The sequence below is a fragment of the Harmonia axyridis genome, chromosome 3, assembly GCF_914767665.1.
Source record: "Harmonia axyridis chromosome 3, icHarAxyr1.1, whole genome shotgun sequence".
NCBI classification, from domain to species: domain Eukaryota; kingdom Metazoa; phylum Arthropoda; class Insecta; order Coleoptera; family Coccinellidae; genus Harmonia; species Harmonia axyridis.
The window spans coordinates 2,733,178-2,758,887 of record NC_059503.1 but is presented as its reverse complement, the minus strand read 5'-3'; the positions used below and the strand labels follow the sequence as shown (position 1 = coordinate 2,758,887).

General features: G+C 44.1%; 1 protein-coding gene across 1 annotated transcript; it reads right to left on the bottom strand.

Moving 5' to 3' along the window:
* Positions 1 to 828: 828 nt before the first annotated feature.
* Positions 829 to 25,710, bottom strand: LOC123677003 (E3 ubiquitin-protein ligase UBR4). Its single transcript, XM_045613385.1, has 28 exons — positions 25,242 to 25,710; positions 25,042 to 25,139; positions 24,642 to 24,881; positions 24,394 to 24,581; positions 24,160 to 24,341; positions 23,695 to 24,106; positions 22,832 to 23,044; positions 20,866 to 21,357; positions 20,254 to 20,541; positions 19,205 to 19,926; positions 18,736 to 19,019; positions 18,037 to 18,464; positions 11,412 to 17,974; positions 10,542 to 11,303; positions 10,258 to 10,477; positions 10,072 to 10,194; positions 9,251 to 9,976; positions 8,793 to 9,167; positions 6,540 to 6,957; positions 6,086 to 6,465; positions 5,775 to 5,954; positions 5,487 to 5,711; positions 4,583 to 5,353; positions 4,111 to 4,466; positions 2,646 to 2,852; positions 1,371 to 1,686; positions 1,115 to 1,274; positions 829 to 1,057 (listed from the first exon to the last, which is right to left on the bottom strand). The coding sequence occupies exons 1-28, from the start codon at positions 25,361 to 25,363 to the stop codon at positions 993 to 995; spliced, it is 15,516 nt and encodes a 5,171-aa protein (XP_045469341.1). The 5' UTR covers positions 25,364 to 25,710; the 3' UTR covers positions 829 to 992.

The window sequence follows — 25,710 nt, the reverse complement described above, 5'->3', positions numbered from 1 at the left end:
TGTAGAAGCAGCATTTGACCAAACCGAACAAATCTGCGATCAGTTTGCTTCTAAAAGGTCTCAATTTCGAGTTAGTGGAAGAATTTTCAAAGGAATTTGATTGAAGACTATTTTTAACGAAGAACCTTAATCTTCATGGTCTAGAGGAAATGAATTATCACTTTGAATATGTTTATGGCACCTCAATTATGTAAATTTTTCTTAATATTCCAAAAATTCAATTTTGTAGAGAATTTGCTTGTGAGTCATCTATACACAATTCACTGAGCTACTTTTTGACGCAGTCAATCACGAGTAGAATCCTGTAACGTATGCGTCCGCCAAAGGCTTGGTTGGAGCTACTGTTCCTAGATGTCGCCGTGTTATAGAATTTTAGAAAATGGTGGATGCGCTTAAATATAGCGCATCCGCCAAAGAACTTACAACAAATTTGTTAATACTTTATTCGAGATTTTCTGATTAGATCAACTTCAAAATTTGATTTTACGAAAAATCTTCAATCCTGAACACCTAACCGCCATAAGATGTTTCCTCAAAGAAGTTGGAGATGTTATATATTTTGTGGGAATTTGCGAATAAAAAATGTATTTGATAGCATTCTGAAACACAGAATGTCTTCTAGAGTTGTTTCAAAATCTTGCCAATATGAAAGAAGCAAACGCACCAATGCTGGTGTTTGGTTGTCTTAGTTTTTTCTCATTTGATCCATTTGGATTACGTGTGTGAGAAAAGAGGTGTCTTTCAAGTCACTTCTTCATACCTGTCAGTCAAGATGTTTCTATTTTTCAAGTTTAAGGATTTTTCAAAAGTGAATAAATAATAAAACAATTCCCATTTCAATCAATATATTTAAAGTACAATAATTTAGTACTCTAAAAGTAATTAAATAACAAACAAGCAAATATTACATACAGATAAATAAAACTGATACTCTAAGTTGCAAGCAATCATAATAAATACAGCCTTTTTGGATTAAAACTCTTTATTAATAATTACGACATTCCATTCAGAAGATCACTTATGTAGGTTTCGGGAGTAGTAACGACATCCAGCAAACCTGAAAAAACGGAACAATTTTAACGAATTATCCAGACAATTTCAAAGATGTATTTACCTGTTACATCACAGAATTCAGCAAAAGAAGTACAAGGAAGTAATTCCTCAGTGTACACGGCCAATAATTTTTCAGACTCCTTTATCAAGAACTCATCATTGTGGCGAATAAAATCTGCTAACACATTTGGCCAATTCTCATCGGAGGCTGGCGGCACATTCTGAAAAAAAGGATTCAGTTCAGAAACTTCCAAAAACACTGCAAACACCAACATAACAAACAACACTCAATACTTTTTCTTCGAACTTACACCTACCTTGAACAAATACTTATAAATTCCATCAATCAGTCCGTAAAACACCAGGTAGGGTTTATAGAATGCATAATCTTTCTCCTTCTTATCGGACAACGATTTAGAAGATCCGGTACCTCTGGCCTGAGCCAGTATAATTAACCTCCTTAGGTGTGCCAACCTTTTGTCCTTACGTTGGTTGTGAGAGTGCAAGAGGATGGACATCGTCGCCCAATAAAGGGGACCCTCTGTTTCAAACGCAGACTCCACCATTTTCTCAGAACTCGAGGTATCCAGATAAGTAGTCAAAGAGCCTTCTTCTCTTTTTGCCACTCTAGTTCTGAAAAATAAGTTAAATATTAGTTTATAATAAAAAGTGGAGGAGGCGTTTTTCCTGGTGAGTTTTTGAATGAATGAGTGTTAGAATGAGACTTATTTTTTCCAATTCATTGAATTTTTATTGAAATTAATGTGAAATTTCCATAAATACTGTTTATTGCATTGAAAAATATTGGTTGGTAGAAATGTCTTCTATAAAAAGAGCCTCAAAGAGTTTTTGAATGAATGAGTGTCAGAATGAGACTTATTTTTTCCAATTCATTGAATTTTTATTGAAATTAATGTAAAATTTCCATAAATACCGTTTCTCTAATTCTGTGGTTATTCCGTTCATTCTTCCACATCTTGTAGAACAAAATCGTGCGAGAATATATCAGAAACGCACAGTTTTCATGGTTATATTTTATTATTATATGTTGGCACTCCGAACTTTCCGCCACGGCTTTATCTGTCAATTCATCAATTTGCCTTAAAGAAATCAGTTCTGCCAACCAACATTTTTCAATGCAAAAATCACTAAATGATATTTATGGAAATATTTCATTAATTTCAATGAAAATGCAATGAATTAGAGAAAATAATGTATAATACTCGTACAGAAGGCTCATTCTACCACTCGTTCATTCCAAAACTCGCCACTTCGTGGCTCGTTTTTGAATTTTGAACTCGTGGAAGAATATCAATGCCTTCTGCTTTTGTATTATAAATAACTATTATTGCATTGAAAAATTTTGGTTGGCAGAACTGTCTTCTATATGACAAATTTGACAGATAATAGATAAATCCGTGACAGGAGAGTTGAGTACCAACATATAATAATGAAATATAACCATGAAATATGAAACTGAGATATTCCCGCACGATTTTGTTCCCCAAGGTGTGGTACAATGAATGGGTTTGCCACGGAATTAGTGAAATGAATAAAACAGCCTGTTTCACTCGATAATTTGAAATACTTACGTGTTGATAACATATAGTGCGACATGGATGAGGTATGGGATCATGTACATGTTACTCTGAGGTCCACCACCTCCGGTATCTTCGTGGAACGACTTTTCTTGAGCGAATCTCAACAGCAGAAGCTTGAGGTCGTGTATTGTAGAAACGTGACCGATGTCCCGATGGGTAGTGCTTTCTTGCAGGTAAGTATTGTGTCGTGCTAAGCAACTGTAAAAAAAAAATAGAATCAACATAAGTCAAAGTCAATTTCCAACTGACAGGATAAAAGCCAAGATATCTCAACAAAAATTTGATAAATAAGGAAACTATAAAGAACTGAATTTCAGAAAGCAGAGAATTTATTACAAACATAACCTATCAGGGGACGTAATAACGGGGTTTTTTTTTCGAGGTATATAACTTTAAGTTGGCATTACTGTTCAAGATGGCGACCGATTTAACAGCTGTCAAGTGATTTATTCTCAGTTTGGTTTGGCAATTCATCATGAATAGAGTCACGCCTGAACAACGCCTGCAAATAGTGCAATTTTATTTCGAAAATAATGGTTCTGTGCGGAATACTTATCGCGCACTACGTCCATTTTATTTTGTTTAGCGATGAAGTGCACTTCTGGTTGAATGGCTACGTCAACCAACTAAACTGCCGCATTTGGAGTGAAGCTAATCCTCAAGTGTATGTCGAAACACCGTTACATCCAGAAAAACTGACTGTTTGTTCGCTTTATGGGCTGGTGGAATCATTGGTCCGTACTTCTTCAAAAACGGTGATGGCCAGAACGTTACAGTCAATGGTGATCGGTATAGAGCCATGATTATTAACTTTTTCATTCTTGAATTGAACAACCATGATGTCCAGGAGCTGTGGTTCCAACAAGACGGCGCGACATGTCACACAGCTCGTGCCACAATCGATTTATTGAAAGACACGTTTGGTGACCGCCTAATTTCACGTTTTTGGACCTGTGAATTGGCCTCCGAGATCTTGTGATTTAACACCGCTAGACTACTTTCTGTGGGGCTATGTAATATCATTGGTCTATGCGGATAAGCCACAAACCCTTGACCATTTGGAAGACAACATTCGCCGTGTTATTGCCGATAAACGGCCACAAATGTTGGAAAAAGTCATCGAAAATTGGACGTCCAGATTGGACTACATCCGAGCCAGCCGTGGCGGTCATATGCCAAAAATCAAATTTAAAATGTAATGCCACAAGATTATCTTTGCAGATAAATAATTCATGTCAATCGAATAATCCATCGTTGTTTTATTGCAATTTAAAATTCTACAGCTCTAAAAAAAACACCCTTTATAATACAGACAGAATAGATGTCAGGATGGATAATTTTTTTAAGGTTATCAAACTTTGACAATCAATATCAAGTTGCAGTAACCTCAAGGATCTACATGTCGGTAAAAAAAGTCACCAACCCACCTGTCAATGTTGACAGATGAACTACTCACCTAGCGAAGGCGGATTCTGCGACGTGAGGCCCCCAGAGCGGCAGCAGCCCGTTGCATTTTGTGTTTGCGTTCTGCAGTGCGGCAGACTCCCACTCGTCCCTGGCCCTTGCCAGCCTGACGGCGTTCATGTGACAGTCTATGTGGACAATGTTGAAATGGGTGACGGTCGAGTAGCCCATCGTCTTTCGAGGCTTGTTCTCGAACTCCTCGACGTTGCAACGTTTGGTGAACGTGTAGATGCCGAGCACCTTGCTCGGTTGGTACTTGTACCCCTCGCGACAGATGCAGCATACCAGTCCGGACTCTTCGCCCAGCTCCATCTCGATCTGCTGCAAGATGGCGCTCTTCGCCGTCACCTGGAATAGGAAAGAATATAACAACATTCAATATCAACATGTTTATGAAGCTGAATAACAATTGGAACGCAGTCCTTTGTTGTAACTAGGTTAGAACCTCTAGCGGTGAATCTTACCTGTCCTTTGTCATTGGTCTTCATCCCCAACTGTCCCAATTGTTTCTCTCTCATCGCCATGGCCAGCCTCTTCTTCTCCGACCTGGTGAACTCCCTGACTTCCTCGATCCTCTTGGCCACTGTCGGGTTGGTGCATAGGGCCTCCAGGAGGTTCTCCGCCAGGGAACCAACGTGTTCGTCGGACGACACCTGTTCCAACCTGTGGATGATGGGTATAGTGTCCGCGGAAGCTATAGCCAACTGCGAATTCTCATGGCTGTGCGCTATCCCCGTCAAAAACCTCAGGATGTACTTGAGGGCCGGCTTCGATATGAACTCCTTCAGCTCGTCGCTGTCCGTTCTCAATAGGGTGGGTTTGACGCAGGGGGCGTGCATCGTGATGTATTCGAGGGCGTCTCTGACCACGCCCAACTTGACTATGTAGTCCTTGAGGGTGTTGCCGGTCGGGTTCCTCTCTATGCTATTGGTCAGGGTGCAGAACATCTCCAGTTTTTGCTGGTCTTCGGGCGTGTGCTCGTAATCGTACTTGTTGAAGTCCAGTATCGGCTTGAAGTGGTTGAGGAGTATCTCCATCTTCTCGTCGTTGGCGTACACCAACGCGGCTAGTACTTTGGTGAGGTGAGCCAGCACGGCCTGGTTGCTCTTGACGCAGGGGTGTCCGGTGAAGGATATAAGGGATTCTATGTATTCGGGACCGCCGAAGGTCTGCGAGAACTTGACGAAGGTCTCAGGCGGCTCGCCAGTGGCCTTGGATAGGATCGTCTCCATGATCTGAAAGTGTTTGTTGTTAGATCGGACAAATTTGGTTCTATGGAGATTCCAAGATCACGAAGTGTATACTCATTTTACAAATCTGTTAACAAAAAACTAAGTGTTGTTGAAAACGCATTTTTCTGTTACTAACCTCTAGAAGTTGTTCAGTTATTTGACCTTGGGCAGCATCCGTTTCGCATTCCAAGCATAACTTCAGGGTTCTCAGGAATACTTCCATGGCCCCCAGTTCGGGTTGTATGAGAACCTCTTGGCATTTGGTGACCTTGACGCTGAGCCGGAACAGTTTCAAGAGGACCTGAACCAAAGTCCTAGCCCTCCAGATCTTCTGTATGGCACCCAATCTCTTTACCATCACCTGTAACGAGCAACAAGGTGAATTGAACTTTTCTCAACCGTTTAAGATGTTTTTTGGACTCACCTTTATTCCATCACATTTCGCCAACACGTTGGCCATCTTGTAAACTTCCTCGTTGTTCACTGCCGTTTCAGTCTTGTTGTCCAAGCTCTCGATGAACTCTTCCGTCGCGTCTCCCAATAAACCCCTCATTCGATAAACTACTCGCATTGCATCATGATCTCCTCCTTCCGCTAGCCAGATCTGCAAAGAGAATTTTCGATAGACCTCAAGATATAACACACTAAGGTATGACAACTAATTTGAAGTTTTGAGGTTAGATTCTATTGACAACTGACATAATAAAGATAATAAATTTACAGAGAGCAATTTACCTTCTTGTAGACATCTTTCACTGCCAGATCCAGACTCATAATCTTGTTGTTGACCAAGAGTTCCATACCGTTGTCGTCCTCCAATAGGGCGACGAGCTCGCAATCTTGGCAGATCTTGTTCTTGACGTCTCTCATAAGGGGACCAAGGCCAGGCTCCATGCTGGAGTACGGGTTACCGAGCATGCGACCTTGCAAGAAGTCCTCCTGTTGCGGATCCTTTTCCAGGGTAAGGAAGAACTCGCTGACATCGTTCTCCTCGGGGTAGATCGTGGAGCATAGACGTTCGAATATGAAAACGGGGGTTAGTATGTCCTGCAAGCTGCACTTCTCCACGGTCTTGATGCAAACCGCCATGAAGGCCTTGGTTTCTTTCTGAGTTCCTGTGGAGAAAGTTGAAGATAAGTATCTGATACCAGTAGATTTTGCTGCTTAAGAATCAGAAATAAATACTAACCTGACGTCATCTCCTCCAACAACTCCAAAAGCTTCTCCTGCGTATCGTCAATCAGTCTCGTCCTCTGTACCACAAGCCGTCTTAGCGACAGATACCCGTCCAACACGTCCGCCACCAATATCCTCTTGTTCTGCCTCCTGATGGCCGGATCGTCCAAGAACGAGGCCAGCAGTTCGGTGAGCTGGTTCAGGGCGTAGCCTTGCGTCAGGTCGGAGGTGAGGGTCGTCTCCTCCAGCCTGTGCAGCTTCTTGATCTCGACCGTTATCAGCTGGGCCAGCACGGTCAGCACGCCCTGTATGGTGAGGTACTGTTTCCAGGGTGGCTGCGCTATGAGACCCTGGTAGAGAGTCAGGAATTCGGCCGCGCTCTCACCGGCGACGCACAGATCCGGAAGCCAGCACGTCAACAGGATCAGGATCTGAAGGGAAAAATTTGAATTTACAAAGAGAAAAAAGTTCGATGAACATTTTGAAGAGAAACCAATGTAGGACTGGCAGAAATTCAAGTTAAGAATTGAGTACCGGTGAATAGCAACAATATACCGGTTTCGCTCTTCTTAGAGCTCATTAGTACCACAAAACTTTATTAGAAGCAATGGATATTTAAGTGAAAACTAGCAGCCGAATCGAGTACTAAGTATACTGATGCGACACCTGGCGTTCCAGAGCTCAAGCTTTTTCCTCTGTGGCTACTCAAAAAGTACATAGTTGCTTGTGTTTTACTCCAATTTGCCGTGATTCATGATGTATGTCCACTAGCCTGCGCAAAAAAATTAACGCACATTATGGAAATCTCAAATTAATTCTACAACTGAAGGTGTTCTCAATGATAATTATTTTTATCAGAATTATGCATGCATATGTTATCCACTTTCAACGTTTTTCTTCAATACAAATGTTTTTTCCCAGCAGGAATAAAAAAAGATGAGATTATCAGATTTTGAATGTATTGGCTTCATTCTGAAATCAGTTGTTCTCGATCAATTCTAGTGATTAATAGTTTTCCTTCGTTTGATTTTCTACACTCGATCGCTATGCAACGCGAAACACGCAATTTGACCCAAGAGGACTGTGCCCAAGCGGTAGTTTTGCGAGAAGAAGGGTGGACATACACAAGAATTGCAGAAAGGTTTGGCGTTTCCCATACAAGTGTGCAAATTAGCACTCAGACAATAAGAAATCGCCTCAGAGAATATGATTTAAGGCCTCGTGTCGCGGCAAGAGGCCCAGCTCTTACCCCAGCCCATCGAAGGGCGCGTTTGGATTTTGCGAGAGAATATCCATTGGGAAGAGGCTGATTGGGAAAGAGTTCCCTTCACAGATGAGTCTAGATTCTGCCTCTACCATTGTGATCGACGTCCCCTTGTATACAGACGTCCGCATGAAAGTTATGCTCAGTGCAATTTCCTGAATACTACTGGTTTCGGGGGAGGATCGATTATGGTATGGGGTGGAATATCTTTGACTGCTCGCACAGACCTAGTGGTCGTTGATAATGGAGCTATGAATGCTGATAGGTATATAAGGAACATTCTTGAAGAGCATGTAGTGTCATTTGCCCCATACATTGGTGAACATTTCATTTTTATGAACGATAATGCCAGACCCTATCGTGCGCGCATCGTTCAGGAGTACCTTGAAGAGGTTGAAGTCTCTCAAATGGAATGGCCAGCAAGAAGTCCAGATCTCAATCTGATTGAGCAGGTTTGGGACAACCTCAACAGAAGGCTGAGAAGTTCAGAAAATCATCCAGCTACTCTTAATGACTTAGGAATCCAACTCAGAGAAATCTGGGAAGTATTAGATCAGAACATTTTAAGATCACTCATTTTGAGTATGAACCGTCGTTGCCGAGCTGTAATTAACGCGAGGGGTGGAAATACCAAGTATTAAATCACTTATCAGCATTCCAGTATTTTGAAAATTGTTTATTTCTCTTCTTTCACATAAGATTCGGTGAAATCCTGAATTTTTCTTCCATTTACTGTGTCTTGTTTCGTTCAAAACCTTCCCGAGAGAACATAAAAAATAAGTTATAAAGTCAATGTAGTGTTAACTTTCATTACAATTGAGATTTTCAGAATGTGTAAATTTTTTTGCGCAGTGTAGTTCAACAATAAAGTAAACAAAAATAAGAAACACTTTCAAAGAAAAGTGTCTCCAACTGGTGGAAATACATTAAACCATACCACAGCTTTCCACTAAACCTTAACCAACCGAAATGGCAACACCGTAACAACAAACTCTCACTTACTTCTTTCCTGCGTTCGTCGTTGTTGCACATCAGCTCGATGATGCTGCAGGTCACGTGTCTGGCCAGCCTGGATATCGGGTTGAACATGATCGTCTCCAACCAACGGCTCTCGTTCGGGTTCAGGTTGAAGCTGCCGTGTTTCTTCACCTTTACTTTCGCCTTCCACTTCTTCACGTATCTTTCGGAGATATAATAGGTTCTGACGTCTTCCTTGGACGCGTTCGCGGGCGGTCCGGAAGACGTACCCGCCTCCTTCGGTAGCCTGGTCTTCCAAGCCGCGAAACTGTGCTTGGGGTCGTCCTTCAGCCACTTGTCCACCATCACGGTTATGTCGGTGAGGCAGCTCTGTCTTGAGGCGACTGCGTTGGTCTTATCCTAGAGAAGAATTATTTAGTTATGAAATATTTGGTTATTTCAGCTCTTAATATAGTACACAGAGAGTTTTAATATCTTCTTACCTTAGACTTTTTCGAATTGGCTTCCGGTGGTTTCATCAGATTGTATAAAATCTTCAAACATGGCAATATTATAGACTCCATAATAGACGGATCTTGAGGATTATCACAAGCGTCCAAAAACAGCCTCATCATACACTTCAGCTTCAACTCCCAGCTGTTATCGTCCCTTTGGACCATAGCGCCCAAAAGATCGATCTCGTGCTTTATGCTGGTGCTGAACTCCAGACTGTTAACGTCGCTACCGAGGAACAAATTGAACTTCTGGATTATCAAGCTACACAACTGCTTGGTGGCCTCCTCGTCGTCTGTCGTCAACACGCAGAGCAGCTGTCTGACCTCCTCCTGTATTTGAGCGCTTCCCCTTCTCAGATTGTTGCACACCAGCTCCTCTATCAGCTGTTTGGAGCACAGGTTCTTCCTGGTTTTCGGGTTGGTTGCCAACGCCCTTAACAATGTGAGACAATGTTCGATTGTTGCAGAACAGCAGCCATAACACTTGGTCCGGATGCAGAGATCCGCAGGAACCAGTTCCGAATCGTCCTGATCCTCTGTATCTTTTAAGAGAGGCGTGGATTTTTGAAGATCCACGTCCCTGTGCTTGCGGTCGTAGGCCACGATCTCCTTTCTGGAAACCAGGACCTTTTGGATGATCTTGCTGAGTTCTTCGAAGGCAGTTTTACACTCGTTGCAGTACTGCTGTGCCAGAGCTTGAATGGTTCTGTTGACCTAGAGGAATCAATGGAGTATTTCAGTTATTTCAATTCAGCAGGCACCAAAATGTAATTAATGAAACGAAGAAACCAAAATCAAAACATTTTTACCTTGAGTTGCGAAGGAACCACAGGAGCAGCCGATGCGGCCTGATTGGCTGGTGCGCTGGCTGCAGTGTTGGTCTCTTCGGATCTTCTATCGCTTCTGTGGTCCGAAACTCTCATGATCAGATTCTGAAAAATGAAGATCGGTTTGAAAAATTCCCACTTACAACTTAGATGTGCGTCAAAGCCTACCTCTAGGGTTGGTTTGTTAGCTATAAGCTGCTTGTACACCCTGTCGGCCTTCTCCAATAAGGTGTTGATGTTGGACACTGTCTTCTTTCTATCTTCATCATTCTCTATGGGTTCGATGGCACAGCAAGGCTTGGCAAACAATGTAAAATCGAACTTAGCATATTTGCAGAAGCCGCATGAGTGACACAGGAAGGGATCTTTCTCGTCGTAATTTATTGCTCTGAAATCGGGAAATTTATATAGCATATAACTAAATTCACGTTGTTGAAAATACGCCCACTTACCGACACTTATGACATTGGAATACGTTCTCTCCACAGGTAGCGCACACCCCAGGGTTGGCAGCAACGGCTGCGCTGCACCTAGGACACTGAAGTGTCTCGCTGCTCGCCTGAATATTCTCGTAGAAATCAGCGTATTCCACCATCACGTTACACGCCACAATGGGTAGCGGAAACTCCACCTTGACCTCGGTCTGTCCGGACTGCAACGTGACCCGCTTGGCCTTATGCCACAAAGCTGGCTTATTTTTCAACTCCACAACGGCGTGCACGTTCCTGTTGTTGTAGTAGATGTTCACGGTACGCACCATCTTGGTACGTTTCAACTCGCCAATCCGGACAGTTATCCTGCTGACGATATGACTGCCGGTCAACTTGACGATCTGCGTGGTCGTGGTGAACTTCGAGTCTACCTTTATGGAGCTCAACTTAATGGCGGAAAAGGGAACCTCGGGGTTGTTGCATACCAGACAGGGATTGGACTCGAGATAGTAGCCTTCGAGCTCGACGAACTGGCTCATGTGAGCGTAGAGGTTGGCGTTGGGATGATGGGCCAGTATCTTGTTCTGGGCCTGTAGGACCGAGACTACGTTCTTGATGTACTCCTCGGTCTGACTAGAGTTGGTATTGCTCTGAATGAACTTCAGGGAGAAATATCCGAGGAGGTCGACGAATTGGACGGCTTTGCGGCCGTAGGAGGGCAGCAGGGGCCAGAGTTGCCAGAGTAGAGAGAGTTGCGACTCTTGGTGTTGCTTGTTCGAGTTCCTGCGGAAGTAATATGTCATAAATTTCGAAATAAACAAATAACAACCTTTACAAATTATTCTGAATAGTACGAAAATTGGCCAACGAATGTAGCAAAACCATACTCACTTATAAACTGCCAATACAAGACCATGTGCTTGCCACCTCACTTGGGTAACGTTGGTTTCCAGCATAAACGTCTTGATGAATCTGGCAAAAGTCTCTCTGGAAACGAGCTTGATCACTTGCTCTACGAGGGCGAGACAATTGGACTCTTCGAAAAGAGCCTCGGCAGCGGAATCGTCCGATTTCTCTCTCTCTTTTCTCTGCGAAGTCTTGCCCTGCTCGGCCTTCTTCATATTACCGGCGCTCATCACTATGGCGCACTGCAAAAGGTGTAGAACAGTCGGCGCAACGCCTTCGTCCAATAGGAAGCTGACCTGCAGCAGATATGCCAGGATGTCTCCATTGTGTAGGCAGAACTTCTGCCAGTTGCCAGTCCTGCTGACGGCTATGTCCAGACAGGCCTTCAGATGTTCCATCAGTTCCACCAGGGAATCGTAAGGCAGGGATAGGGAATGCTGCACTTCAGTTTCTGGCTGATAGCCCCCCTTGGCGCAGCACTGTTTCACCCCCTTGATGTGAGTCTCCAGGGCGTGCAGGTCTCTCAGCTGCCTGTACTTTTCTTTGCTGCCGCAAATAAACAGCAGCAGCTTTCTTATTTGTCTCCTGACGAAGGGCGCTTGGAAGGTCATCATATACTCGCACAGATGACGATACCAACTGTTGTCGAAAGCTTGGGCGATGGGTTCGGCCACTTCGGAATGCTTGTGTACCTGATATGGCAACCTCAGCGCCATCTCCGTCACTAGATGGGGATACGTTGCAAAGACGTCGGATGCGTGTTCTTTCACGAATTGTTTAAGGAAGAACGGAGTCATGTCTGGGGCTGGGTGTGGCATGTGTTCTTTCAGGAGGTTTCCGGTAACACTGGGCGCGGCTTCTTCCTTCTCCGCGTTCTTCCAATACTCCAATAGAGACTGGAGCAGTTTATTGCAGAAAGCGATTATTTCCGCCTTGTGCAGTACCGTAGCCGTGGTTTTGGATATGAAAACGGTGTTGTCAGGATTCGACGGTTTTGACGAGTTCGAAGAAGAAGTCTTGCATCTAGACATCAACACGCTCAGCAGCCTCATCAGGATCAATTGCACCTCCTTCTGTTTATCTCTACGGATATAACACGACACGTCCGGCGTGTTCAGCTGTAGCTCGTTCAGGATCGTGCTGAGCAAGTTGTTCAAACATGCCCTGTCCCTCTCCAGATGTCCGTCAAGTTCGAGGGTGAGCTGGAGTACTACCTGTAAGAAAGGCACGGCTCTCGCACCTTCCACGTTTCTCAGCTTGGATAGGTATTCGGTCAGTCGTTCTAACAATTGTAACCGGAGGATGTGCAGTCTCCCGCTGTTCTCAGAGTCGATTTCCAAGTCCATATCGACGGGGGAGTTATCTTGTTCGACTATGGTCAGATTCAGGACGTTGGGCGTTGAGCTGGTGTCCGAACGCGAGACAACGGTCATTTCTTGCATATTGTCGCCATAAGCGGAACTCCTGCCCGACACGTTATGCTCTCCGGTGATGCTTTCCACACCACTACCTCCGCTCTCCGACCCCGCACTTCCACCCTGTTCGGCTGGAGACGTCCTCAGCGTAGAACCGTCGGTGGCTGCGGTGCTCCCTTCATCATCAGAACCTGCGGCCGAGGCAGTGGTATCGCTGAAATGGCCCGCCTCCGCTTGATTCTGAGCGTTCTGAGCCAACTGGTCGGCCGACAAGACCTGTAAGCCTTGCTCGCCCACCATCTCGTGATCTTGGAGGCTTAGGGCTATGGCCAGTTCCACCATGGCCTCGTCGTCCGCGTCCCTAGGAATGTTTATGATGCCGGCGGCACCGCCTAAAAGCGCTTCTAGTGGATTTAGATTGTGATCTTCGGCTTGCGGTTGTTGTTGCAGCATCTGGATGGCCTCAACGGCGTCTATCTCGTATTGCATCGACTGCTGTTCTTCCTGACTCGATTGCATCGGCGCCTGAGACGTTTTGGCCTCTTCCTTGTCCGGTAACGGACTCAAACAGGTTGGAGGGCTGGGGATGAATACTCTCCTCTTCTTCAACTTAGGCTTGAGAACCTTACCGAGGGCCTGCTTGGCGCTGAATGCGATCACTGGATCCTTGCAAAGCAGAAGCTGCAGGTAGACTGCTATGGTTATGTTGCTGTAGGTGTCACAGCTGTTGAAGGCGTGCACTATTTCGACGATAGCGTAAACTATCTGCTCCGTATGTTTCAAGCCGGGCACTACGACCGGTGCTAGATTAGTGTTGGTTGGTTTAATAGCATGCAGAGTCCACAACACGTCCATCAGCAAAAGTAGAAGGTGTTGCTTTTTGGGATCTTTAACTGGCGGCATCTTCAAATCTAAGGGATCGTCAAGAACTACGTCCTGTATAGAGGTATGCGAGTCTGCGAATTTTACCAAATTCTGAGGTCTCACCACGGCAATTCCTTTCACGATGAGCACAAGTCTGTAATAGCTCTCCGCATCTATGTTAGACGGATCGGTCGCGAAATGATCGGTCATCTCTATCAGACTGCTTAGGACGTGCTGTAACAACGCTTGATCTTTGTAGTTGTGGTATTGTTGCTTTGTTGTGTGTAGCGAAGATAACAACGCTTTGGAGAACGTCTGCACGGAAGGTGGCGTAGGTAAAGTCAGCAGTTGGGTAGCTACTTTCAAAGCGGCAAGTTTGTGAGCCGCTAACTTATCGTTCGTGACGTACAGTGAGAAGGACCCGTCTAGAGCTTCCAGGATTCCCACTGACAACATCTCCAATTTTGTTAATGGTAGCATGTCGTTGTTGGCCGCAGAGGCTTCTACGTTGGTCACCGTGTTGGTCGAGGTTTGAGTCGAGTTTGGATTACCGGCCGACGTTACGTCCTCATTCTCTTCCGGCCATCCAAACAAGTCTTTGCTCTTTCCGAATATCTTTATGCTGTCGACCATAGTGACGTTCTCCGGGTCCTGGGACGGACCGAACATGATTACCAACTTCTTGTCGGCTAGCAGGCTCTCCTCTCTGGAGAACGGGATGTCAAACCACCTGCTTCTAGTCACCTGAGTGCTTATAATCCTGCCGAATACTTCGACGAATGACGGAGCTCTTTGTATGTCTTGAGTGCCTACCAGCACCCTGAGACCGGTCATCACCATGTTGTTGTCGTTGTTGGTCACTTCGACCGAAAACCCGAGAGGTTTGTTGCAGGCCACGTAGAGATTCATGGTGTTGAGCCGGTGTTTCAGTTGGGCAGCATTATAAACCTGCAGCAAATCATTACCGCCAATCTCCACGTCGTTCATAGGCTGACAGTGCTCGAAGAAATCGACCGGAAACGTGACCGAGCCGATTATCTTTCCCGATTTGACGGCTTTCTTCTTCCGTTGCTTGACCTGTGAGCCGTTGGACGAGGTGGGTTGGATCGTTGAGGACATCCAGAAACCTGTCTGATCCATGTTCGCCATGTACATTTTCAAGCTACCGTCCTCGCACAGCAAGATCAGGGTGGTGCGCAGCTCACATACGGAATTGTGCCTGATCGCTACCATGTCCATTATCTTCGATTTGGACGGCACCACTCTTATCTCTTGAATCATTATCGAGTCCGGTTTCAACATCAGTATGACCGGGTTGTTGCTCACTTGCATCGCGCAACATATAAGACCCGGGTGGTTGGGGATCTCGGTCCATTGGCAGAGCGGTTGGACGACTATCTTGGCGCCGTTTCCCTTGCTGGCCGTAATGTTGGCCGATATGTTTATGGGGAAGGCGGTGGTCAGACTGTTAGACTTCGGCGTAATCGGAGATATGAAACTCTTGCCTTGTACGTAACTGTAGAAGAGCAATCCTAGTGTGTGGGAGTAATAGATGCTGACTCCGCCTCCGGCTATATGACCGTTGGCATCGGCGACGTCGAGATGGTAAACTTCTAGGTTGTTAGTAACGTAGAACGATCCATGCCTGGCCGAACTCTCTTCGTTCAGAACCTCGTTATAGATGTGGCCTAAGGAAGACATCAGGAGTATGTGGTAAGTACCTTCGTCGTACATAAACGTGCAATCTCTTATCTTCCCGCTGGGTACCAAGAAATAGTACTGGGGACTGAGCGAATCGGCGGCTAAATCATAAATCTTTACAAAATCGGCGGTCACCAATGCCAGTTTCGTCTGGGAACCTGGCAACCATAGGGCTTTAATGATAAAATTGCCGGTTTCGAGCTGTGGGTGTAGCACAAGATGGTCGGACACCGATCCGCTGGAAGAGAACGTCAACACGTGACAGTCTTTCAAGCCGCACACGGCTAGGTAATCCTCGTTACAGAGATTGCTAGATAGAGACAAGACGGTGAAGGGTATCGGAGCCGACGACAATCTGGTGAGTGTTAACTTCCTGGAGGACGAGTCGGCCTGTTTCAATAGTGCCGATAGCTGGAGCAGCGTGATTTTACCCTTCTCGTGAGAAACTGCAAGGTGTTGTCTCCTACCGTGGGTAGACGTCATGCAACACATCGCCACCCTTCTTACTATATGGGCCGAGAGCAACTGTCTTATGGTCTGTCCCTGTTCCCCGGAATAGTTCATCCGTACGTTCTCGAACGCGCCTTCTTGTGAACCTAACGTGGGCACCATAAGCTGTTCGCTGTTCACGTATTCTTTGTTCTCGCTGTGCAGACGTCGCAGGGCCTCCAATGCCCTCGAATGACAACCGACGGGCGAATTGACATTGCACATCGTGTCGATGGCGGGGACAAGGGTCTGGATGAAGTCGATCAAGTTCGAAGCGGCGTGGACGTTGCCCAAGTAGTTGATGATCCACGCCTTGGATGCTTCAAGGTGTTGTATATTGTTCTGCGTCTTTCTCTTTAGCGACAGCCTGTCTAAGGATACAGGCGAAGACGTTCTTCTGCGTAGAGAGCTTGGCAACATGTCACTTGAATACTTGTCGTTGTTCGACGAAGTTCTAGTCTCCTGGCTCGAGTCCAGGGCTTGCGGCACGCGTTTCACCAGTGCCTGACAGGAGCCGTCGTCCTTCGCGCCGCAGTCGCAGAAGAAATTTCCGTATTTGGCGTAGCTCAAATCGTGGCCCTTGTGGCAAACCTTCGCGCACACGGAACAGACTCCAACGCCGTCTAACATCCGACAGGTGTGACAATGGTACCAGTGTTGGTTCATGAATTCTTTTTGAGTAATAGTGAAAGTACACAGTTTGTTGCAAAGAGAGTCTTCGTCCGAATCGTCGCCGCTATCCTCCTCCTCGTTACCTTCCTCTTGAAGTTCCACGTCTAAATCGTTGACGGCCTCGCTCTCCCAGGGGGGACTGAGGGCTCTCGATGCCGAACTAACTTGTTGCGTAACCTTCGACACAACCTCGCTCACGTAATCCATGATGCAACAGGCGGCGTCCAGCATGTAATTCGGCTTCGTAGATTCAGTTCCGTCGCCTCCTATCTTATCCAGGACCTCCTTCTTTCTGAAGTGGGCGTTGCATAAGTACACCCACTCAGTCGTGGCGGGGAATAGGTGGGCGTGACCCTTTCCGGTACCGCCGTCCGCCAGCATTGTCATGACGACCATCAGGTCGACAAAACCGACGCCTTCCAAAACAGGGGACAAGATATGCGAGCCGAGCGGGAGTAGCGCCTTTAATATCGTCAATGCGGCTTCTTCGGTTATGTTGCTACCTTTTTTGACCAGGAACGACGTAAGCGCCTGCAGCAGTTGACTGTTCTCTTGTACCATGAACTTTGTGGTTTCGCTCGACGACACCGGAGACGAAGTGAGCGATTGTCTAGGTGGCGAGGCGGTCCATTTCGTGACTTTAGTTTGAGACGCCTCCTCTTTCGGAGGTGGTGTTTTCACCTCGACCACAGGTGCTTGCGTCATACTAGATCCCACTATAACCTGTTTCAACCATTCCTGTAGCTTGTCACCCTCGACTTCGGCAAGTTTGCTCATGCTGCTGCACAGATAGTTCAGACTGGGATCTGTTGAACTCTTCTCGGCCGCTTGGAACAGCTTGTTGAAGAAGTGCAGGACCCTAGTGCTGTATAGCTGCGACATTTTGGCGTTAGATACGCTGAGCAGTACCTTGACTAGTTCTTTATCGCCGGTGAAGAAGCTCTCCAGAGCCTGACGACCTGAGGACTTCTCGATGATCTTCTCGTAGAATTTCAGGCAGTTGTGCAAGATCTTCTCGTCTATAACCGAATTGTCGCCTGATGGTGCAGATGTGTAATCGACTATAAGCTTGTAGGTGTGGTTCAAAACATGTCTGTAAACTCTCTTCTGGTGTTCGTCAGTATCGGTGTCTCCGATCATCTTATCGAGGGTTTTGGAGGCTCTTTCGTATAGAAACTCTGTCTTAGCATTCAATGTCACCGCGATTAGAGTCTCGACGGCCTTGCTTTTGGTGTCGGTGTTCTCAACAGTGGTGGCGTGGTCACAGATGAAATTGATGCAGCACTGAAGTAGACGTTTCAAAGAAAGATTGATGTTGAACGGTTGCTTCGACAGTGAGGATATGTGGATGTCCACGATCTTGAGAAGAAAGTTTTCCGATGGGATTATGTCGTTCTGGAAAATGCTCTGAAATAAAGAAACAGTTATTTAAGCGAAAGGCTTAGAAGAAACGTTCGAAAAGCACTTACAGGTGAAAAATCTTCTAGAGCCAACCCGCTCCATTGCTGTAGCACCGTGGAAACAGTTTGAGGCAGCAAAGTGTTCAACTCAACAGCCAGTCCGTTTACAAGCGGATTCTTAGTGGACGACACAGCTAGGACATCTTGCAGGCACTCCAAGTCCTGCAGCGAGCATTTCGCGTTGGTTTCGGACAGTTCGACGACCGTGTTCAAGACGGACCATCTGCTGTAGTGAAGGATGGCCTGTGTCAGTTTTATAACGTGCGGAAGGAGGTCTTGAACGCTGCACGTCTCCTCCGCCACTGAGGCGGATTTGTTAGGCGAAGGGGTATCGGCATTGTTGCCAGCTTCGTCAACCCTGACCTGTAGCTTGGCTAGGGAGAGGTCGAGAAGCATGAGATTGAAGATTGGTGGGAAGGATTCCTTCTTCAAGACACCTGAAATAAAAGGGAAAATAACTATGAGAAATGAATGATAAATTCAATAGATATTTATTTTGAATATCTATTTTTATAAGATAAAACAATGGCTTCGATTAAGTTAGGTTACAGGTGAAGAACGGTTGGACAATATTTTATGACCTTCTATTATTTGGATGTTCTGCATTTGAAAGAAAGTCCAAATCATAATTTTGATATTACATTCTGGGATTTCGACAATTGAAATAAGCATCTATTGAAAATCAATAATAAATTAAAAATAACTCACCTTTTTTGACATCTGGTATAAGTGTAGTTATGCAGGTCTTTGCCACTGCCGTGTCGTACTTCAAACTATTCACGAGGTCAGTGACAGCTTTCAGTAGTTTGTCAGCGTGTTGTGTGTACATCCCTTGCTTAACAAGACCGTCCTTAAGCCACCTATTGAAGTTTTTGTGACTGGTACGTGGTCCCCAAATCATAGAATGCAGTAATATAGGCCCTGGTGGCAAGTTCTCTCCGGAACTCAGTCTCTCCATGTAATTCGTAGATGGTGGTAGCAGGTGGAGCAACCTTAACGAAATTATATGAAAAATCGAGAATAGCACAAACATGAAGCTTTTCAGAGTTGTTCCAATTCGAACTAATGTAATTATTTCAAAACGCATGAATGGAAGTTTCGATATATATCATTTCGATATAAGCCATTAAGTATCGGCGCCATTTCAGAAAAATTTAGACAAAATAGAAGTACATACCTCCAACAGATGGTAAAGCAGTACTGAGTAGCACATAACCCCAAAGTTGACATCTTCGTAGGTCCGGTAGCGACATGAGTGACATTAAGTATCTCGATCAGGGCATCCAACAGCAGGGGATACCTGAGTTTGTCAGGCGTGCCCAGTATGAAGTTGCAGGCCAGACCGTCCAGTTTGGGCGAGTCTTGGTTGTTGTTCTCGAAGCTGGTCAGCACGTAAAATCTAGGCCTCATGGCCCCGTCGTCCACGTTGCTCGATTTCCTCAGATTGTCCTCGATGTCCTGCCATGAAGTGTACATCCTGGTCATGTTGTTCTCTTTGTCCTTATCCGTGTTCAGGTTGGTGGAGTAGAACAAGTTCCACTGTATCTGTTCAAGAAGCGAGGACGGGGCGTCGTACAGATGTTTCATGATGTAGTCGAACAGCAGCAGCAACCTGGACAGATGGAGGAGTTGGGTGTCCTTCAGGGGTCCCCTCGTGACCTCGGAGCATCTGAGCACGCCGCCGGCGAGAAGCAGGACCACGGACTTTTTCTGCATCAGGTTCAGGGAGTGGAAGAGATAGAGCAGGACTTGGGCGTGTTCCACGTTCAGGTCTTCATTGTCAGCGTCCGAGACGTTCGGTGAGGTGTTCAGCACGTTTTCTATCAGGGTGTTCACGAACCTGTGCCAGATGTTTATAACTGAGGCTTCTTTCTCGTTCTGGGGGCGCAGCAGAAGTACCTAAGGTCCAATGTTGAAGAATCAAACAGTGAAATACGATGGACTCTGAATGATTCAAAGTTCAAGAGACGAGCTAAGGTCTTCGAATTATCTAGTGTTTTTTTTTTTGGTTTAGAGATTTGATTTCCTTCAAATTACTTAATAGCATAGTAATATTTCGATTTAGCGAGTGTTCTTCAAGGGACTCGATAGTTACTTCAAATTATCGAGAGACAATTGTATATTAAAAATACTATTATAGTAAGAAATGACTAGATAATAGTAAGAAGTGACTAATGAACATGTTTCAGTAAAAGTACTTATGTAATATTCCCTATGTTTACTCACCTGCGCCAATACAGCCAAAGTTCTCGGATACACTTGAAGAGGCCACGCCTCCGTGTTCCAAGGCGACACGCCCAGATGATTCAGCAGGCAGGTTTGTAAAGATGTGAAATTCGAGTGGGTGATCAGATTGTGGGTGAACCTGGTCAGGGCGCCGGAAAATTCGCAGTAGAGTTGTCCCAGCTGAGTGCCGAAATAGACGGAGATGGTACCCACCTCCGTTCTTGAGGTCTCCCTGTCCAGATCTCTGATAATAGCGGCCAGAATGATCATTTGCTGTTCAGTGAGACCCTGAAAATCGCATTCTTCGGTTAGGAACCCCCTCTTTGAAAATTAAATCTTCGTTCCTAGCTAAACGATTGCAGCTGTTTATTACTTTGATTCCGGTTTTCATAATCAAACTAGAAAAAATCTAACTAATCAATACTGAGTTTTATTTAACAGGACGGTAGCTGAGATCAAACTAAAATAATCTAAAAATGAAATTCTAATACTACATCTAAACTACTATCGTTCGAAACTTCTGCAAAAGCCTACAAAATTAGACAGAAACTGCCAGAATATCTATCCCACCTCCTAGATGCTACCTACAAGACAGATCCTGAATCCACTCACCTGTTTCACAGACCTCATAACGAAGGGACTCTTCGAACACAACAGGTGTTTATTCAGGAAGGTGAAGATGTTGGTGGCCAGCGAGATGTAACTGTTGGCCTCACCCTTCTCCGGAACGATCGAATGATGCCTGTCTGTTTGGGCGGACTTTGTCTCGGCGTTGTCCGACGTCGACGGCGTCTTCGACTCCGCGTTCTCACTGGGGGCCAGGGTCTCCTCGAACCAGTGCCCCAGTATGGGCTCGCTATCGTCGTCGTCGTCGGTGGTGCTCTCGTCCGAACAGAGTATCATGTCCTCGTAGTAGGTGGTCGAGTCGGATTGGCTGAAGGTGTCTCCTTCTGGCGGGTGCATGCGTTTCAGGGTGCATGCCTTGCGGTAGCTGACTATCGCCAGGTAGAAGAGGAGCTGGTTCAGGGGGGCCGCGTTCAGGATCCTGGCCACGCGTTGGATGGCGCTGAATTGGCCCATGGCGGCGAGGGGGGCTGGATCGACCTGGAGATTCGGTTAAGAGGTCCGATTAGTCTTCGAAAACAAAAAGTTACTAACTGGTAAATACTACACTGCGCAAAAGAATTAACGCACATTATGGAAATCTAAAATTTATTCTACAACTGAAGGTGTTCTCAATGATAATTATTTTTATCACAATTATGCATGCATATGCTATCCACTTTCAACGTTTTTCTTCAATACAGATGTTTTTTCCAGCAGGAATAAAAAAATATGAGATTATCAGAGATGTATTGGCTCCATTCTGAAATCAGTTGTTCTCGATCAATTCTAGTGATCAATAGTTTTTCTTTCGTTTGATTTTCTACACTCGATCGCTATGCAACGAGAAACACGCAATTTGACCCAAGAGGAATGTGCCCAAGAGAATATGATTTAAGGCCTCGTGTCGCGGCAAGAGGCCCAGCTCTTACCCCAGCCCATCGAAGGGTGCGTTTGGATTTTGCGAGAGAGCATATCCATTGGGAAGAGGCTGATTGGGAAAGAGTTCTCTTCACAGATGAGTCTAGATTCTGCCTCTACCATTGTGATCGACCTTCCCTTGTATACAGACGTCCACATGAAAGATATGCTCAGCGCACTCTTTCCCAATCAGCCTCTTCCCAATGGATATGCTCTCTCGCAAAATCCAAACGCACCCTTCGATGGGCTGGGGTAAGAGCTGGGCCTCTTGCCGCGACACGAGGCCTTAAATCATATTCTCTGAGGCGATTTCTTATTGTCTGAGTGCTAATTTGCACCCTATGAGTTTGCTCAAGCTGATTTTGAAGGAGGCGAGCGGTTGCAAACCGTTGTTTCAACGAAGAAACTCTCAAGTAACGTTCTTGAATGGCAGTTGTTACCCGTGGTCTACCCTGTCATGGTCTTCGGACATTCATACCTGTCTCCCTGAATCGCTGCAACATTCTGGACACACTTGTATGGGAAACTCCAAACCTTTCTGCAATTCTTGTGTATGTCCACCCTTCTTCTCGCAAAACTACCGCTTGGGCACATTCCTCTTGGGTCAAATTGCGTGTTTCGCGTTGCATAGCGATCGAGTGTAGAAAATCAAACGAAAGAAAAACTATTGATCACTAGAATTGATCGAGAACAACTGATTTCAGAATGGAGCCAATACATTCAAAATCTGATAATCTCATCTTTTTTTATTCCTGCTGGGAAAAAACATCTATATTGAAGAAAAACGTTGAAAGTGGATAACATATGCATGCATAATTCTGATAAAAATAATTATCATCGAGAACACCTTCAGTTGTAGAATAAATTTGAGATTTCCATAATGTGCGCTAATTCTTTTGCGCAGTGTAGTTGGGTTAGTAACTTTTCATTTTATGATGACGACATCTTTGAACGAATGTAAAGATTTAGTGGATAAAATTGCACCAGAATTATCAAAAGTATAGTATGAATGAGCACTTGTGAAGTAAAATTCTTCAGAAATTTATATAGTTACCTGGGTCTGAACAGTGTTTGGGGACAAACTGCAAGCTTCCAAGTGCAAGTCCTCAAAAAGATCCGACAGTAATAATAGAGTTCTGGTCGCTAGTGCCACAGATAGAACTCCAAATGATTGTTGGAACTTCATTAGACCTGATCTGGCAGAGTTTGTCTCCCTAGATTTGCATGGACTTCTACTTTTTTCTTCGCGATCTCTCACATGTGTAACCTGAAGAAAATCAAAGTGAATTCTCAAAGCTCACCCTAAAACCCAATGGAGAAAGAATAGGCTGTTTGACAGATTTTTCAAATCCTCTCAAAATCTTCAGTAATATTCATTTGAGCACACAAAAAGTGAATCAAAAAAGGAGGACTCAAAGGCCGACAAAAATTAAAATTTACGCTGGAAGTATAGACAATCGATTCCCATATATGAAAGTGTTTGTTTTCATTATTGATACAACAGTTTTCTTTTGTGAAGATCATTTTTGATATAAATAATAATCTTCTTATTATATTTTATTATTTCATTGTGAAGATCATGTTGATTAATTACTTTCTTATAATAACACTCTGTTTGAGGTTAGAATTCAATGTTGTTTTCTACCTTTCTACAGGGAATATAATCTCAAAATAAATAGTATATTCTATTGTATAAAATGTCGAAATTCATAGCAAGAGGTAATTTGTGTTACCTTTTGCTATGAATTTCGACATTTTATACAATAAAATATACTATTTATTTTGAGATTATTTTCCCACATGTTTACTTCAAATTGACCTTATCATGTCTAATTTCTGAGAATGTAAGAAGAAGGACCATATTGTTAACGCTGTCAAAAAGCCTCTTGTATGGAAGTTTAGTGTTTTCTCACTTACCTTTTCTGTACCCGACCCCGTGCTGGCACTCAGATGGGCTTGGAGACCAGAAGTCAGTACCCAAGCCCCAGATAAAAGGTGATTTTGATAAATATGTCCGCCAGCTCTAGTCGAATTTTTAATTGAGGTACCTATATAGGAATACATGTTGAGAGCTTGTTCAACAAGCGACACTGCATTAGAGTCTAGGTCTTCCTCCTTTATACAGGACTGTGCCTGAGATGTGGCTTTCGGCGAAACTGATGTGCTTGAGCTCAAAAAAGCACATGCCGTTGCCTGGCTTATAGCGCAGTATAAAGCGGCCATACTCAAGTGGCTCAATTTGTCTAATTTTGTGGGCGTGAGAGGTTCTAAAACTGGCAAATTGATCGCCGCCATCGCCAGGTTCATTTCAGATACCATCGATGATAACCTAGAATTGACAGATAAGAAACACAACTTGAAAATCACATCACTTACACTTACCCATTTCTTAAAGTTGTTGCTTCACTATGATTCGCAGGTAAACTGAATGGTTTGCCAGCTAGAGCTTCTTCGACTTTTGCTCTAGCCCTCTTGAAAGATGGTAAATTTAAACAAAGGTCAACTAAGGTATCACCGGCTCTCAAAGTTTGTAAACTTTCTGTATTGGACTTTAAAAACAATTTCTGAAATTGGAATTTTTAGTATAATGTAAATGGAAAGGAAAAACCCACTTACACTTATTTCTGAAATAGGGTCATTACTTGTACTCTCATCTGTGGGGTTTGGAAGGCTAGTAGAAGCCACGTTGAGTGTTACAGTATGTCCATCACGTAGAGGAAGTGTCAATTGTTCTAATATACTATTTGAAAGGTCTGATCTAGTCTTTGCATTTTCGGATTTATTACTATTCTCTTTTTCGTTACCTTAAAAAAATAAAGCAAACTTAGATAATTTGAATCATCAGCAAATATTTCTATACTAACCTGGCTGGGTTGGGTTATGTTGGGGTAAATTTTCCCCTTTCATTGTGTTTGTGAGGACTGTAACTTCAGAAGTTGATAAGAGCCCTGTGCCTACACACAATATCTGGATGGCATTTAAATATTTTTCTATCAGATTATTATTTGTATTAGCATCTATACACACTGTTTGAAGGGCACTTAAAAAGTATTTGAGCAAAACACTACAGGCTGCATTTACAGTTTCAAGTTGGCTTGCAGTTACTGAAAGAAATTACACTTTAGTCCCTAAAATACCTACACAACATATATGTTGGGCATATGTTCACATGACTACTAATAATTTTTTTGTTAACTTCGAAAAACAATATTGTCAATTTTTCATAAATAAGAGGAATTGAAAACTTTGAAATCGAAAACTCACGATTTTTGCTCCTTTTCGAAATAAAATCTGCCGCTAGTACAGCGAAATGGCTCACTAAATTTTTATTGGTTTCCTTTGGTCTCAAAAGTTCTGATTCACTGAAAGAAAACAAAAATATTCGGTTCTTTTTTCGTGACAGAAATATTGCGCATTATTTCGCCCAAACTGTCAACCTAATTCTTCAGAAAAATGATACATACCCTTTAGTTATTCCAACGCATAATTCCGTCAGTTCTGAGGACGAATAATTTGAATTTAGAAAGGGTTTCAAAATTGTCGGCCAGTCTATTCCGCCACTGCAATCGGCCATTGCATCTGCCATTTGTAATAATAGATCGGATTCGAAATGACAAGTCAAGTTTAGTTTTTTTCATGCTTATCTCCAGTCACATTGGGTGTATATGGTGCAATTGGATATTTCGACAATGCTACAACTTTCTGAAGTCAACTTGCCTAATTTTATTAATTAATATACACTACGTCGATCAATATTCTCGTAACAATTACTATTTATATCGTATCGTATGAAAATTCAGATTTGTCCAAGTCCCAGTACTAACTATTACACAGAATTTAATTCACTTGACTTGATGCACAGACAGAATTGACATTTGAGCTAGATCCGGAAAAAATATCACATAAGTTTACGGCTGACCAATGGCAAATTAG